The 16,778-nt window shown below is 35.2% G+C and overlaps 4 protein-coding genes across 4 annotated transcripts; 1 reads left to right on the top strand and 3 right to left on the bottom strand.

The window, feature by feature from the left end:
• Nucleotides 1-1,609: 1,609 nt before the first annotated feature.
• On the bottom strand, nt 1,610-5,087 carry LOC125204946 (putative disease resistance protein RGA4). Its single transcript, XM_048103718.1, has one exon. The coding sequence runs from the start codon at nt 5,070-5,072 to the stop codon at nt 1,896-1,898; it is 3,177 nt and encodes a 1,058-aa protein (XP_047959675.1). The 5' UTR covers nt 5,073-5,087; the 3' UTR covers nt 1,610-1,895.
• Nucleotides 5,088-7,216: 2,129 nt separating this feature from the next.
• Nucleotides 7,217-9,341, bottom strand: LOC125203806 (transcription factor MYB105-like). The gene is made up of 3 exons (XM_048102261.1): nt 8,788-9,341; nt 8,552-8,678; nt 7,217-7,564 (listed from the first exon to the last, which is right to left on the bottom strand). The coding sequence occupies exons 1-3, from the start codon at nt 9,339-9,341 to the stop codon at nt 7,217-7,219; spliced, it is 1,029 nt and encodes a 342-aa protein (XP_047958218.1).
• A 2,674-nt stretch (nt 9,342-12,015) lies between these two features.
• LOC125203954 lies at nt 12,016-13,909 on the top strand. The gene is made up of 3 exons (XM_048102482.1): nt 12,016-12,397; nt 13,270-13,343; nt 13,563-13,909. The coding sequence occupies exons 1-3, from the start codon at nt 12,206-12,208 to the stop codon at nt 13,639-13,641; spliced, it is 345 nt and encodes a 114-aa protein (XP_047958439.1). The 5' UTR covers nt 12,016-12,205; the 3' UTR covers nt 13,642-13,909.
• An 875-nt stretch (nt 13,910-14,784) lies between these two features.
• Nucleotides 14,785-16,395, bottom strand: LOC125203105 (ATP-dependent RNA helicase-like protein DB10). The gene is made up of 3 exons (XM_048101394.1): nt 16,096-16,395; nt 15,347-15,709; nt 14,785-15,260 (listed from the first exon to the last, which is right to left on the bottom strand). The coding sequence occupies exons 1-3, from the start codon at nt 16,350-16,352 to the stop codon at nt 15,026-15,028; spliced, it is 855 nt and encodes a 284-aa protein (XP_047957351.1). The 5' UTR covers nt 16,353-16,395; the 3' UTR covers nt 14,785-15,025.
• Nucleotides 16,396-16,778: the final 383 nt, after the last annotated feature.

Here is a 16,778-nt window from a genome sequence, read left to right as displayed (position 1 = left end):
ATGCACAAAAATGTGCACATACAAATGTAAAACAGGAAAAGCCAAGTTGGGAATCTTTGAAAGAATGTGGAGTGAGAAGTCCTCGAGGAGCTTTGAGAATGCGGTTCATAGGGCGTTCGATGAGATTGGGAGGCTTAGATCTTGTACAGATGCATACCGTTGGAGAAGCCTTCTTGCTAACTTATTGTGTTGATCGCACGAAGCAAAGATTCTTGAAATACATGAGCACACTGATCTTCTTCAAACAGATTCTTCACTAACAACACACTCGATTTTTTCCCATTCGAGGGATGTTTGAACTCGATTTGTTTTCCATACGTTGTTTCAAGATCCATTCGATCCGTTTCAAGCTTCTCTCCTCAGATTCAACAAAGAACTACACAAGATTCTTCCACATAGCCTCCGATCTCTGGAACCTTCCAATTCACTTCAGAAAAGCCAGCATTTCAATGAGGATAGAAAATGGGAGTGACTATTTAACATCAATAATAGCTATTTGTATGGCCATTGTTATATTTATGGTTACCTTGTACGTAACAGGTTCGTGCATGTTTTGAGCTAATAGTAGTAAAAGTGTGCATGTTTTGAGCAAGTCTTATGCATATTTTTATGTATGCAATTCATAAATAATTTACCCATCTTCTTCTGGATTCCATTGGATATTTGATGACATCAGACTTTTTATCAACAAACTCTTTTCCTTTTGTTTTGATTTTTCCAACCATTAATACCTCCTTTGTGATTAACTCCTTCATCATCTTCTTCAACAAAACTCCTTCCCTCAAATTATACTCATTGATGAAATGCTGGCTTGTCTGGAAATGATGAGGGTCAAATCGGAAGATTCGAGAGGTCGGAGAGTGTGACAGCTATGCATGTAATACAGGAAAAAGCGTTAGGAGGACTTGTTAATCGTATGGCTCACTTTCTTGCATTTGTGGTACGTTCTGTCGTGTGCTGAGACGAACACGCAAGTCATTTGTGCTTCTGTATGATGAGATAAACGCGGAGATGGAATCGAGATGGCCCTCGTTTCTCAGGTAGGAATGATCAACAGCACCAGATTTCAACTTCAGCTTCAGTTCATTCAGCTCTACTTCAACATCTGATGCCAGAGAAGCCATTATATATTTCTCAGGAGGCCTTCTCATCATCCAGCTCCTCAAGAAATGAAGACTTCCTCATCTAGAACCGGGGCTTATAGCCCATCCCATTCAGATTCGTATAAGGAGGAGACAGATACTTGCTCTTCTTCCTCTCCCTTGCAGTAGAAGCTTCGGCTTTAGATTCGATTTCATTTACCAATAGCAGTTGTCAGTCTCTTTCTTTTGTAGACCTTAACATCTTTGGGGAAATAGAAGGGGATCACTTCTTTCTTATCTTCCATCCCTTCAATTAAAATGGGCTCACAATACACAGCAAGCCGCCTACCACATTCTGCATTCGTATACGCAGATATCCACCTCTTCAAGACTCGCGAAATATGAATACATTTTCAGATTTTCTTCCCTTCTAACTTCAGACTTCTAATTTGAAAAATCTATCAAATTCGATCCAATTATATTATACTTTTTATATAGTATTGCATGATAAACTACACTCGTGTGTGTCATGTTCATTTTCAAATATACATAAATTTAACAAGTATGCCCAAAGAATGATCTGATGAAACATAAGTACATATTTTTATCACACAAGAAAGAAGCCAAATAAGTATATCATACTAAAAGAAAAGAAAAACAGCAAAACCTAAACCTTGGAGAACACAAAAGATCACTCAAGGCCGGACCTTATTAAACACTCCAGTCTAAAGATTTATGATTAAAGAAGAAAAATACATCCAAATACAATCTGTAAAATAAACTAGTAATGAAGAAAAAGATTTAAATTTTGCATTAGTAGAACCTGTGTTCATGGCAAAGTTGAAGCTGGGGATTATATTGGGATATAGATCTCCAATTAGGTGAACCTTTGTTTTCATCTCCGTATGTTTTTATTAGCTCAGGTGAATGATAAATATTCAAACATCGCAAAGACGAGGAAGCTTTATGCAGTAGGCGATGTGGCAGCTTCTTCAGACTCTCACACCCATGGATAGTCAACTCTGTGAGATAAGGCATGATGGAGATGGCCGTGGATTCTTCTTCTTCCTCCGTTATGTCCTCCCACTCCTCCCATTTCTGGCACTCAGTAAAAGTCAGATCCTTGAGTTTAGGAAATGCAACAACATCATCATCAGATGAAGATTCTATTCCTAAAAACTCATGTCCAACCAACTTCAATTGCTCCACTTTCCAAATATTGATTTTCTCCAACAAAGGTAGTTTCCCCATAGCCGGCAGTGACAACACCTCACTCAAATGACACAAATGGATCTCTTTTATAAAGTTGAGAGGTGATGACATCCAATGCGGAAGCCTCGATCCCCCATACCCATAGATTATCAGTTCCTTCAACTTGTAATGGGGCACGAGAGCTTCTATTACCTCCATCCACATTGATGATGATGACTGCTCCGTTTCATTCATCCTACACATGAAACATATCTTGAGTTCTTTGAGTTTTTGAAGGAGCATCTTTAGTTGTGCTTTTCCAGCATCCTCAACCAATTCCACCATTTCACTCATACTACTACAGTAAATTTCCAATACTAGAGATCCGGTAAGAAGACCGTCTAATTTTGTCAGAAATCCCAGCTTATTGTAATGACTCCCTACTATGAGTCTACACAGTTCCAGTGTACGAAGATTACTTAACTCACCTATTGCTTCGGGCAAATAGATGATACTAGTGCCTCGAATCTTCAAGACTTGCAGTTCAACCAAACTACAAATGCTCTCTGGTAACTCATGTATTTCCCAATTCAAACTTATGTCAAGTTGTCTTAGCTGAACCAATTTCCCAATTCCTCCACGAATCTCTTTTAGAGAGCAGTGTCCTAAGGAAAGAGATCGCAATTCAACCAAACTATATATGCTCTCTGGTAACTCCTTTAATGATGCATTACCACTTAAGTCAAGTCGTCTTAGCTGCACCAAATTCTCAATTTCTGATGGAATCTCTTTTAGAGAACACTTTGCTATGGAAAGAGTTCGCAATTCAACCAATTTACACATGCTGTCTGGTAAGTCCTTTAGTTCTTGATTCCAACTTAAGTCAAGTTGCCTTAAATGCATCAAATTCTCAATTTCTCGCGGAATCTCAGTTATAAAGCAACCTGATAAGACAAGAGTTTGCAAGAAATAAAGCCTACATATGATTTTGAGGCCATCCTTTGGCAGTTTGACCCGTCTAAATTCCAACCACCTCAAGTGAATCAGCGTTTCCATTCCCTGTGGTGGAGGTGGAGATCTGTAGTCGCCTTCAACTTTTAACACCCTAAGACTTTTCAAACAGTCACAAACTTGACGAAACTCCCCTCTCTCTCTGTAGTAGCTCCAAGATAGACTACGATATTCTTGGACATGAGAAACCATTGAAGAATCACAAATCTGACAACTTCTTCCTTTACCATCATTCTTTCTAAGAAATAGAGCAAAATCATGTACTATATCATGCATTTTGCACCATTCTATCTGCTCCCCCGACTCACTTACCTCAACGTCTTGAAACAAAGAACGCATTGCTAAATTGTTCAAGCACTCTCTCCCTTTGAGTTCCACTTCATCATTTCCACTAGCAGAGCGCAGATAGCCTAAAGCCATCCACTGTTCTATCAAAGTCCCCGCATGAATTTGGTGATCTTTAGGATAGAAAGCACAATATGAAAAACAACGCTTAAGAGTCGGGGACAATTCATTGTAGCTTAAAACCAAATGAGGAAAAAGCTCTACTTCAACCTTCTCCATTTGCCATATTTCACTATTCTCCACATGTTTCCACCCTTCCAAATCTTTGAACCGTAAAAGCCTTCCCAAGACAATTGCAGCAAGAGGCAATCCCTTGCACTTGCTAGCTATTTTCTTGCCAACACCCTCAAATTTCACACATTCTTCCTCACTCTTTCCTGGAAGGGACGTGTCACGCAATAATGACCAACACTCTTCTTCACTAAGATGATTTGGGCGACATATGTCATTATCGGGGGTACCCATCATCTTAGCCACCCTTTCATTTCTCGTTGTCACGAGAATTTTACTACCTGCTGCACCACATTGGAGACTGATTTTCAGGTCCTTCCATTTACTTTCGTCTTCTGTCCAAACATCATCAAGGACAAGAAGAAACTTTTTTCCTGAAACAGATGCTTCTAGTTTTTGTAACACCAGTGCCAATTGGTCAGTATTTGGAGGAATCGTTTCTGTTCCCACACTGTCAACAATTCCTTTGGCAACGCAAACCACATCAAAGGGATCAGAAACACAAATCCATATTTTCAATTTAAAACAATCCTCCACTTGAGAATCATTATAAACAAGTTTGGCCAGAGTAGTTTTCCCAAGTCCTCCGGTCCCAACTATAGACAAAATTTGTGTTTCACCATCATTAAGCATCATTTTGTTGACTATGTCATTTTTTTTCCTAAGTATGTCCAACCCATGAACATTCTTCAAGTCAATCAAATGTGTGGATTGTTCTCGCCTGGATGTGGGCACATGACTAGTTGTAGGCAGAGAGACGACAAAATTAAAATCATCTTTATCCTTTAAAATCTGATCAAGTGTGGCTTTCACATGTTCTATCTTATCGGCAGTTTCACGACGAACATAAACTTCTTCGAAACATAAACACGAAGATGGGATGAAGGAGCAGCGCATGTACCTTTTGCTCAGTAGAGCCTTCCACCTTAGAAGCTTCATGTTATGTTTGAGAAGTGAGTAGTTCCATTCATCCAAAATGTCGTCCATCTCATAAGCTGTGTTTTCGAGCCTCTTCAACCAGCGTTTGACACTCAGATCCTTCACTCCTCTGTTCTCTGCATCATCCAACACATTTATGATCGTCTCGAGCTTGTCTGAGAGCTCGAGAAGCTCCTTCTTGACGCCTCTCACCGAATTGACTTCATAGCGAATCTGTTCCTCGATGAGGGCTGCAGCTCTCTCCACCACAACTGAAATTATAGCATCCGCCATTATCACTAGATTAGCAACTACCTGAATTTGGAGATGTGTTTTTTTGAAGTTAAAGGTGGAAACCAATCCATCATCTTGAATTCGAGCTTTAATACAATTATTGATTCCATGTTCCAGTCTTTTGGAAAGTGAAGATAACGTTCACTGCATAGTTTGCATGTGGGGCAAATGTTTTGATATTTGTCGTTTTATATTTGTTGAAATTCGAGAGCATATTTTGAAAGATTTCATTAATACATGTAACTAAATTTGACATTCATGATGCACGAAAAACATTATATGTATATTAAATTAAAATAATATTTTCTTTCCTTAAAAAGAGATTCCTCAAATTTTTTGAAGCCTCAATCTATTAATTAGACTTGGATTTTTCTTTTGAAGGCTCAACCTATTATACCTAATCGTCAAAATCAAAACTAGAATTTTCAAGGTTATACAAATAATAATGATGTTGTACTTTAATTTTGTACAAGATTTATACTGTGTAAAAATGTTAGTTGTATAAATCTATAGGTTCAATATATAATACTACTCCTATATTTGAGTTGTTTTTATTGTAGAGGGACAATCTATTCAATATCTTGGGGAAGGTTTGTGTTAAAATGACAACTCCTTTTAAAATGACACTGTGACACCACTTATACAGCAATATTATAAACGCTACACAGCAATATCCAACACGTTAGATAGCAATTTAAATTGTTATCTAACGTGTTGGATATTGCTGTTCAAGAAAATGCTGTTATAAGACCAGCGCATTGTTGCCCGTCTTTTTTGGGGGTTTTTTTTTTTGCCACGTGGCAGCTTATTATTCGTCCACGTGTACAAATGATTGGCTAGGAATGGTGGTATGGTGTTATTTTAAGGGGTGGTGGCACCCTAACATGCTCCTCTTGGGGCATGTTTTATTATATGATTAAAATTTAAATATTTAAAATGAAATTGCTTACTACTCCCTCCGTCCCTTATAATTTTACCCACTTTGATCAGCACGGGTTTTAAGAAATTTAATGGAAAGTGAGTTGAAAAAGTTGGTGGGATGTGGGTCCTACTTTTAAAGTATTAGTTTTATAATAAAATGTGAGTAGGAATGAGTTAGTGGAATATGGGGTCCACTACCAAAAATGGTAAAAGTGAAGTGTGTAAAATTATGTGGGACGGCCCAAAATGGAATACTGGGTACAATTATGGGGGACGGAGGGAGTATATTTTGTGATGTCTTAGTATATACTTATGAGAGAACTGTAGCGGTGGACGAACATATGAATAGTAGTGGGCTCAAATGTTTAATAAAAGAAAGCCTGATAACTAGTAAATCAAATCCCTCACATATCTAATAAAAGAAGGCCTAAATCATTGCTAATATATGAAAGCCCAAAGAAGAATGGATAATAGCTGAAAGCTCAAAGCTAGGCTGATTAGGAATGTGTATGACCTAGATTTGCTTTCAAATATCTGTCGGAGGCATTCTTACAAAATTACTTTAACCATTACCAAAAAAAAAAAAAATTACTTTAACATAAAAGTTTAAATTAACGTGGCATTAACATAAATATTTTCCTTTATAATAATTTTCCTTTTCATGGTTAATTTTTTTAAAATATATTAAATTGAATGAAAAATAAAAATTAGCTATGTTTGTTTCAAGTGGTTTCGCCTTTTTTTATTGTGCCCCTTACAAATATATTAAAATTATAGCCAATATACATTAATTAATTATGCCCATAAATCAAACTTCAATCTGCTAATTTATTTTTCTTTCGAGGCCAATTTCTATTTATTTCTTATTCGTCTTCTTCTTCTTGGCGTTCATGATCAGTATAATTGTATAGTACATTTGCGTGCGCGTTCGTGCGTAATAAGTAGTACTACTAGTTATTACACATATATACGCACACAAAGCAATCCCACACAAATTATATTGTATGGATTCAAACCATGAGCTCAAAAGCATTAGTGTATACAATCACAATATGTATATAAAATACAAATAGTGTCCAACAATTTATCATACGGTAAAATGATGAATGAAGCCACACTATACCATTCGAGCAAAATATAGACAAACAATAAACCAATCAATCCATAAGTCACAACACTTCTTCATTGAAGAAACAAAATAAACAAAAAGGAAAATGAAAGCCTCAAATATAGCCACAAGAGAGCATCTCCATGAAGTCCATCTCCTTCTGGATATCAAACTGCGTGTGCAAAGAGAAGGTGTCTTCATCGACTGTGGGGGCCGAGGAGGGAGCCGGAGAGGGTGCCTTGGCCTCGTTGATGAGGCTCCTTATGTAGTTTTGGAGAGGAGTGGAGGCATTCTTGGAATTGGCTGTTGAGGAAAGCTGCCTCCTCTTCGTTGCATTCCAATGATTCTTTATCGTATTCTCACTCCTCCCGGGCAAGCTCCGTGCAATCTCTGCCCATCGATTGCCTAGCTTCCGATGGGCAGAGATCAGAATCTGGTCTTCTTCCTCTGACCACCGGTCTTTCTGCAACATATACGTATCTTGTCAAACATTTGAAAGAGAGAGAAGGGTGTTTTATGTCTTCCTATAGCTTTAATATTTGATATAAGTTGTGGTTTATGATTTAATTATATATGCATATAGTGAACTATTATTGAGTGTGCAAATATTGTGCATTTTTGTGTTGTTATGTGCGTGTATTGTGCGGTTGAGGAATAAAATATAAAATTGAAATGGAGAAATAGGAAAAAGGTTTTAGAAAATAAAGATGAATCTAGACATCCATGCAAAGTTGGCAAAAATGAAATCAGGGACTTAGTTACTATATTGCCATTTTATACTATGTTACCAAAGAAGAAAATTCATAAATTATGAGATTTTTAAGCTTAAAATGTTGGTAAGTATAGAAGTATATATGGTATGATTTTTTTATGCACGGTATACATGCAATGCATGTGTTTCCTAATAGTTATTACGCGTTAAGAGATATCTTGAAATTGAAATGCAAAAATTATCATATAGACAAATTATAACTCTTCTAGTAAATATCTAAAATAAAAATACTAATTAATTTGTTTGGCATATTTCACACATTTACTTATACTATATAATATATTAAACTATCAAAATATAAATTTATTTTTATATACATTATAAATATAAAATTTTAATTAAATTAATAATAATAATCTATAAATATAATTTATTATTAATAATATATAGCAAATTTTATTAAATATATATGTCATATGTGTATAATAAGTACAATGGTAAGCCGCAAAGATGCGCTTTTGAAATCGTTGAAATATCCTTAAACGTCAGTTTCAACTCCGATTTTAATATTTTTTAAAGCACGCCTCGGGAACAGATTTTGTAAAGCAATTCTATCTCTCCTCATCCCTAAGTATCCTTGTATGTAATAAATAATAAAAATAAAATACTAAACAAAAAGGAATAAAAAAGCATAAAAGGAACAAAATAATGCAAATATAGAAGCAAAGCAAAAAAAACCTTAATATTTGGTTTCAAATGGTTGAGCCATCTCTCCCTACATTGCTTCCCAATTCTTCCCGGAAGCAATTGAGCAATTGAAGACCATTTTCTCTCACCAAACTTCTCTACTAATTCCACCAGCAGCCTACAAAAAATAAACATAAAAATTTATAAAAATAATAATTTTATGAAATAAGCACACAAGTGAAAAATCAAGAATATACCAAAAAATAAAAAATAAAAAAATAATTTACCCATCTTCTTCTGGATTCCATTGGCCTTTGATGATATCAGATTTTTTATCAACAACTCTTTTCCTTTTGTTCTGATTTTTCCCACCACTAACACCTCCTTTGAGATGAACTCCATCATCATCTTCTCCTTCAACAAAACTCCTTCCCTGCAAATTATACTCATTAAAATGCTGGCTTGTCTGAAACTGATGATGAGGATCTACTGCTGTCTGAATCGATTCGGAAGCCTCGAGAGGTCGAAGAGAATGACAGCTATGCATGTAAGAATTCTGAGTAGGGAATTCTTGGTTGAATCTGAGGAAGGAATGAGCTTGAAACGGATCGAAGGGATCTTGAAAAGACGGGAAACAAATCGAGTTCAAAGATCCCTCGAATGGGAAGTAATCGAGAGTGTTGTTAGTGAAGAATCTGTTAGAGGAAGACGAGGATGAAGAGGAGGAAGCAGCAGCAGCAGCGGCGGCGAAACCCTCTTCCATTTTTGGAATGCAGGGATTGGCTTCGAAGGTTTTTGAGTACATTGAAAAATTCTGTCGATTAATGGTGTCGAAATCCATTAGAAATGAAGAGAGTGAAAGAGAGAGAGAGGTGAGAATAGGGTTGGAGAGAAATGTGGAGTGTGATGAGGCTTTATTAGGGTATTAACGATGAGTTTCTATTTCTAAGAGATGAAAATTGTGCTATTTTTATAGCCCTTTCAGCTTGAAATTTTTTATGGTTAGGGAGTAGGGACACAATAAATTTTTTTTCCCTTCAATATGTATTCCTTCTAACTATATACATTAGTATTGATTTATACAAAACAAAAATTTATCAATATTAATTTTTATTTCTACTTTTAAGTTAATCATTTTTTTCTCAAAATTTAATTTTTTAATTTTTGTATAGTTAATTAGTACTTTAATTTTAATTAAAAAAAATCATGCACCTAAAAAATCTGATACACAAATGATTTTTTTTTTTCAAATGCGATTTAGACATGCTATTAAATTTATTGGAGCAATTTTTTTCTTTATTTTAATGTATACACTTTTTGTTACACTTAAAATATTTACAAATTCAAGCTATTGAGAAAATTTGAAAATATGGAATATGTGAAAAAAAATACGTATTAAAATGATTATATAAAAAGTGAAAATTAAAAAAAATGGCAAAAGTGAATATTTTTCAAGGATCGGAGATGGCATAATTAATACTCCTATAATATTTGGTGTCTTTTTATGGATTTTGCTCGGAGTGATTTGACTGTGACCGGGCAATATTATATTCTGTTATTTTATGAGTAATGTAGAGATAATAGTAAAAATCGTAATTAAAGATTTTTTCTTTGTATATGTTCAAGTATGGTGGATGGAATGGCGATTCTATTACTAAAGGAATATAAATTTAAATACTCTATGATACTGTATAATAGTGAGATGTGATGAATATTGATATTTTTTTATATAGTACTACATTACATTTTTTCAAAATGATTTAACTAATGTAAATATTACTAGTACTATCTTTTGTCCCTATAGATATAATAATGAGATAATTGTGAGACTGATATTAAAGGTTTCTTTCTTTCATAAGTTAATAGTATAAATTTTTAATGTGATGAATGGAATGATTATTCTATGACCATTTCATAAATTTAAATCACAAAAAAACATTAATGCAGTGTGCATAGACAAATATTAAAAAATAAAGCAAAGTGTAATGCCTTACATTTCATTGAATTATATTATGCTATTAGTATTTACTTTTTAATTTTGCTTTTTCTTCCATCCATTAGATTGGAAGTTTGAGTCTGTTAGTGTGCGAGTGATTTTTTTGAGCTCTAATTTGTAATTGATGGGTTGTTAAATTATGTTTATGTCTAATTAACATAATTAATCGCCATTTAAGTTGGGAAAACTTAAATTGAGCTGACTCTTCAAATGAGCATTAACAATAGTAATAATTCTTAAATTGAGCTATTGACTCTTCAAATGATGGCATTAATAATAGCAATAATTGACCTATGGGCACTAATTAAAATCTGAACTTTCTTCTTTGACCCTTTTCTCCTAGGAATTTTGTCCTAGTATTGATCTAATCACATTATATATCTTTCTTTAATTGGAAAACTGTTGAAATTGTTCTTGCTTTTGGCTATTTTTAGTAGACAATGGTGGTTTCAAGTGTGTTTTAATAACATCATCAACAGTATAACATAAAATTGCTGAAAATTGCATGTTAAAAAACGCCATATATATACATACATAATTTTGTGATGGAAGTGGACTAATTACAATTTGTATGAGATTTATGATTCCCTAAATTGTTAATTATATTGAAAGATTAAAAAGAGTCATAATTTTTCTATCTTTCATTTGTACGGGCAATAATTACGATAATATCTCAACATCTAATAAGTCAATATTCGTCAAATAGTTACAAATATTCGGTCTTATCTACACTCATCTCTAATGAATTACTCTAGCATATTACCTATATATTCTCAAGTGAGACTATGTTAACAACTACAACTCTACAGTGATTCATGATAACTTGACGAATGAAGCGATCTTCGTATGTAGCAACACGTCTTTCAAATTTCCGTCTAGCAACCACTAAAACATTTCTCAAGATTTGTAGGTTAATATTTTTTGGTTAATTCAATAAAAAAAACTGTATGTCCAAATAGACGAGTTATAGGTTAATATCACAAATTAATACTATATGTCTTTCACTTTTATGATCTAAAAGTCCATATATTACAAGGGATAAAACTGAATGAATTTTCTTAAACAAAAAAGAAATTAAGTGTGTAGGCCTCGCAGAAGGTAAAGATGAGAAAAGACCTCTAATTAGTAATTATGATGATTAATACTCCGTAAAGAATGTACCCAACTCAGATTCAACTCATTATTTTTGTAGGTACGAAATGTCATCAAGACTATCTACTATTATTAAGAACAATTACCAATTTTTACCATACTTTAATAATAAGAGCTGCCATTTTCATTTGGATAACTGTAATTTTTATGCTGGCAGCGCGGGCTGTGATGACCTTGAGGTCACGGGTCAAACTCTGTCACTCGCTGAGAGACTTTCGGCCTTAATTTGCAAGTCTGGTCGAGCAAGATTAGTCGGATTCTGACAAGAGTGGGTTCAGCACAGGGTGGTTAAAAATCCCAAAAACATCTGGGCCCATTTATAACTAAACCCAATCTGCCAATTCAATATGGCCCAATTCTATTTTTCATTGTAGGGTTAAGCAGTCTCCTCTCCATTCTCTTCTGGCTTCGCCACAAAATCACCATTTCTTCAACAAAATCAACAAAAAGAAATTGAAAAAACCTAGTTCTCCTACATCCCTCATCTCCAAAGAAGCGCATCTGGCGTTGGTGCTTATGATTCGGGTGAGTTTCTAGACGCTAATACGTCAATTTCGATGCTAAGATACGGTTTCCGGCGTCTGGCCCACTCGTTGGCTCAACCTGCACCGTTGGCCACTGCCATCAACCACCATTTCACTATCACATTGCCGCCGCTTGTTTTACCGGAGAATCATGACGAAAATAATTGTATCGATTCGCCCTTTTCCGGCGGAGCTATGGAGCTCATGGCGGTCCCCAAGAGGAAGGTCAATTTTACTTTTTGTTGCTCAATTTTTTATATTTCAAATAAGCTACAAAGTTTTAGTAGTTTTTTTTCTTTTTAGTGTGTCTTGATATTTTTGGCTCTTGCTTACGAAGAAATGAATTTATTGAAATTTGGATAATTAATGTTACTGTCAGTTCGTGATATGCTTGAGTGAAAACAGTTCTTGTTTGGTGAAAAATGTTATGAATGTGTTAAGTTATGCTAGCTTTCATTTGTTTTCATTCCTAATCTTGTTTATGGTCGGATTTGGATCAGCAAAATGCAAAGTTTTCTTAGGTGCATTATCAATTGAGTTGTTGTGATTTTATCCTGATTGTGGGGCATCAGCTGTAGCATCAATGTAAAAATTTCATATCTGGCTGTACATGTCTCTAATGTGAACCTGAAACACTCTCTATATGTTCATCAATTTCAGGCTTTAACTATTGTACTAAAAGTTTGATGGAACTTTTGAAGAATGAGTTGTTAAGCATTTGATAGGTAGTTTGTATTGGTAGTGGCATTAAAAACTGGTGCTATGTATTTTTCCTAAATCTCTCCTTATGTCGTGAGTCTTGGGGCTATCGTTGCAGCCATTTACTGTTCACATTCTTTTGCCCTGGTTCTGGTCCTGTAGTGGGGAACTGAGTACTTAAATTAAATACTTAACTCTTTATCCATTTCCTCTCATTTTCTTTTGCTGAATGCAAACCCACGGCTTCATCTTTGGTACCTTTGTGCCTCAAAGCAGAGATTGTAAATTTCTAGTCTTTTTCCCCTTTGGCCTCTATGATTGCATATTATGTCATTTACAACCCTCAACAATGACTCGCTTTGCATGATAAGTAATCGAACATGAAATTCTTTATCCAGGTTTCTCCACACAGGAGAGGTATTAGAAATGGACCAAAGGCTTTGAAACCTGTCCCAGTAATAATCAAGTGCAAGTAAGTTGGTTCTTTCCATCAGTGTGTCTCTCTCTACTTTTGTACAAGTTTCTTCTTGTGGAACTGAACTTCCGCTAAGCTCAATTAAGAATAGTGGCAATGGGTTTCCCATTGTTTTTTAGAGAATGACTAAATTGTCAGACCAATAACATTTATCTGGAGATTCGATTATCCTCTGTATTGCTTCTTCGTAGTGATTGAATGTTAAAATCTTTGCAGGGTGTGCGGCCGTGTCAAGCTACCGCACTTCTTCTGCTGCAGCGGGATCAAGCCAAATCCTGAAGAAAACAACGATTAGAACTGCCTTTTGTGTTCTTGATCTGCTGCACAAATTGAAGTTTATGTGAGGAAATTTGATCTGCTGAGCACGTCGTCTCTTAGATTTGTCTGTGATCATTTTTATCAGATTATGTACTCTTCTTTGCTACTTCTTTTAGTAGACATTTTGCAGTTTTTGATCAGGATGAGGTTCTCTGCTCAGTGCTGAATAATGCTTATGTTAGGGTTATGTTAAATTTTGGGCGCTGTGTTCTGATTTATAAAGTTATATAATCTTGCTGCTGATAGATATTGGAAATTTATTGTATTTCATTTATTTTGGTTTTAACTATCCTATACCGTTTGTGCTATAAACTATTTTACCAAATGGTACGCGTGAAATTAATTACTGTGTTTTGTATAGATCGAAAGTATCATAAATAAACATAGTTACAAGTTCTCAAGTTCTCAACGGTACAAACTCCAGTAAAAATTACACTGTTAAACTAATTAAATTTCATCATTGTTAAACTTATTAAATTTCATCATTTGATCATCGTTGGAACGTATGCAAATAAGATCTCATTAGATACCCTATGAAATTACCTTTTGGTATATTTTTTTTAAAAAAAATTATTTAAAATTGAGAGAGTTTAGTAAATTTAAAATTTTATGTTTTTGAGGAGAAAAAAAATGATTAGCTTTAACTAGCATATATAAGAATTTTATTTAATAATTTTTTTAATTTAAAATGTTATCCACTTTGTCATTATTAGCTAAAATTTAATAGCTAAAATTTAATCTAATAGTTAAAATTTAATCTTAATTTATAATAATTAATTAGTTAGCCATTAATTACCACCTAGACCTCCAATTAGTAATTATAATGATTTATTCTCCGCAATTAATATATGAACCGCACACCAACGAGCACGAGCTCACCGTGATCCGTGGTTGGACCAAGGCCAGATTCAACCGAACACCAAACTAAGATTCAACTCATTATTTTTGTAGATACGAAATGTCATCAAGCCTATCTAATTTATTAAGAAGAATGACCATTTTTTTACTATACTTTAATAATAAGAGCTGCCATTTTCATTTAGATAAATGTAATTTGTAAGCAGAATAACAAAAGACTTCTAAGAAATATGTTACTTTTACAACTAAACGAGAGCTGTCGGATAAGAATATATTGGAATAGAATTGCAGTCTAAAAATATTAATATTATCAGTACACAACACAAATTGTGGCAAAATTGGCCAACCCTAAACGTTCTCTTTACTGGACATTTCAAAGGGAGAAAGTGTATTGCATTAATTACTAATAAATCAGATTAGATCACTCTCCATCGCCACACCACCTACAAACACTATATAGCAAACTGATCCTCGAATTTGGAGATTTTAAGGTTTTCTTATAATTACTTGTAATCCTTGTTACCATAAGAAGAGGGCCGACTGCTCTTGGATGGAAATCTCTCCATGCTACGACTGCGGCTTCGAGGCTTTTCCCCCCATCCTGAAATCCTTCTGGGGCTTCTGCTACGACTTCTGCCTCTACTCTTTGGAGCAGTGACCGTGTTCTCATGGAAGCTCCTCTGATGGAAGCTTCCAGTGCCATTTGTATCGTATCCGTTAGAGAATCCATTGACATGTCTGCAAGTATAAACGGACCATCTTAGACTAGAGAAATAAAGACCCATGCATCGCTGCATAATAATAGGGAAGGAAAGATCATTCACCTATCACGGCCACCGGCCCTATCCTGGGATGATGGCATTCCCCAACCACCTCTTCCCCCATCCCGTCCACTTTGAGAAGAACCGAAACGACCACCGCCACGACCTCCATCACGCCCACCAGGGCCTGAGCCCCACTGACGTCTTGTTCTCCCCATTCCACCACCACGTGAGGCCATGTCACGGAGTTCGCTGGGCACACGCTGACTAGCACCTTCCAAGAGTTTGATAAGCTCTGAAGCATGTTTCGCATCCTGCTCACAGAAGAAAGTGTATGCCACACCAGTGGCACCAGCCCGGCCAGTTCTGCCGATTCTGTGAACATAGTCCTCAACTCCTGTAGGGAAGTCATAGTTCAAAACCACCCTGAGAGAGACAACACAAACATATGAGACAAATCACAATAGCTAACAGATAATGTAAAACTAAATTGTCAATTATTGCAAAAGAAATCGTTGCATTGTTCCCATAATATATAGAGCAATAGCATAGATGCTAGAACGGTTATACACCACAGAGTGTGGAGTGTAGAAAATCAAAGCTGCTGCAGCTAATGATGACATGGCCATATTCTAGTCATCATATCATAAGATTAATTGATCAACAAGAGTGATAGAAAGAGGATAATGTCCGGACTGCACAAAGAAACTCCTAAAAATAGAATTTGGTAAGCATCTTAAGGTATGCCTAACCCAAAGCAGAGGAGAATCGTGCCTGTTTTATAAAATCTAAAATCAATTTCAGATGCCAACCTTATATCCTTAATGTCCAGACCACGGGCAGCAACGTCAGTGGCCACAAGCACAGGGGATCTTCCAGTGCGAAACTGATTCAGCACATAATCCCTCTCGCCCTGAGATTTATCTCCATGAATAGCAGCGGCTCCGAATTGCCGGGTCAGAGTACCTGCTAGCTGGTCACACATTTTCTTTGTAGAGCAGAAAATTATTATCTTTGAACCAGGTTCTTGAGATCTCAATATCTGTTCCAGGCGCCTGCGTTTGTCCATTGGAGACAGAACTTCAACATGCTGTGAAAAAGGATGAAACTCTACATTAATTGATAGATGTCAAAACAAGTATTGGTATGTATTTCCTGTTTTCATCTTGAATTCGAGCTTTAATACAATTATTGATTCCATGACATTCATGATGCACGAAAAACATTATATGTATATTAAATTAAAATAATATTTTCTTTCCTTAAAAAGAGATTCCTCAAATTTTTTGAAGCCTCAATCTACTAGTTAGACTTGGATTTTTCTTTTGAAGCCTCAACCTATTATACCTAATCGTCAAAATCAAAACTATAATTTTCAAGGTTATACAAATAATAATGATGTTGTACTTTAATTTTGTACAAGATTTATACTGTGTAAAGATGTTAGTTGTATAAATCTATAGGTTCAATATATAATACTACTCCTATATTTGAG

Source organism: Salvia hispanica, chromosome 2, assembly GCF_023119035.1.
Source record: "Salvia hispanica cultivar TCC Black 2014 chromosome 2, UniMelb_Shisp_WGS_1.0, whole genome shotgun sequence".
NCBI lineage: Eukaryota > Viridiplantae > Streptophyta > Magnoliopsida > Lamiales > Lamiaceae > Salvia > Salvia hispanica.
This window is presented reverse-complemented; position numbering and strand designations above follow the sequence as displayed.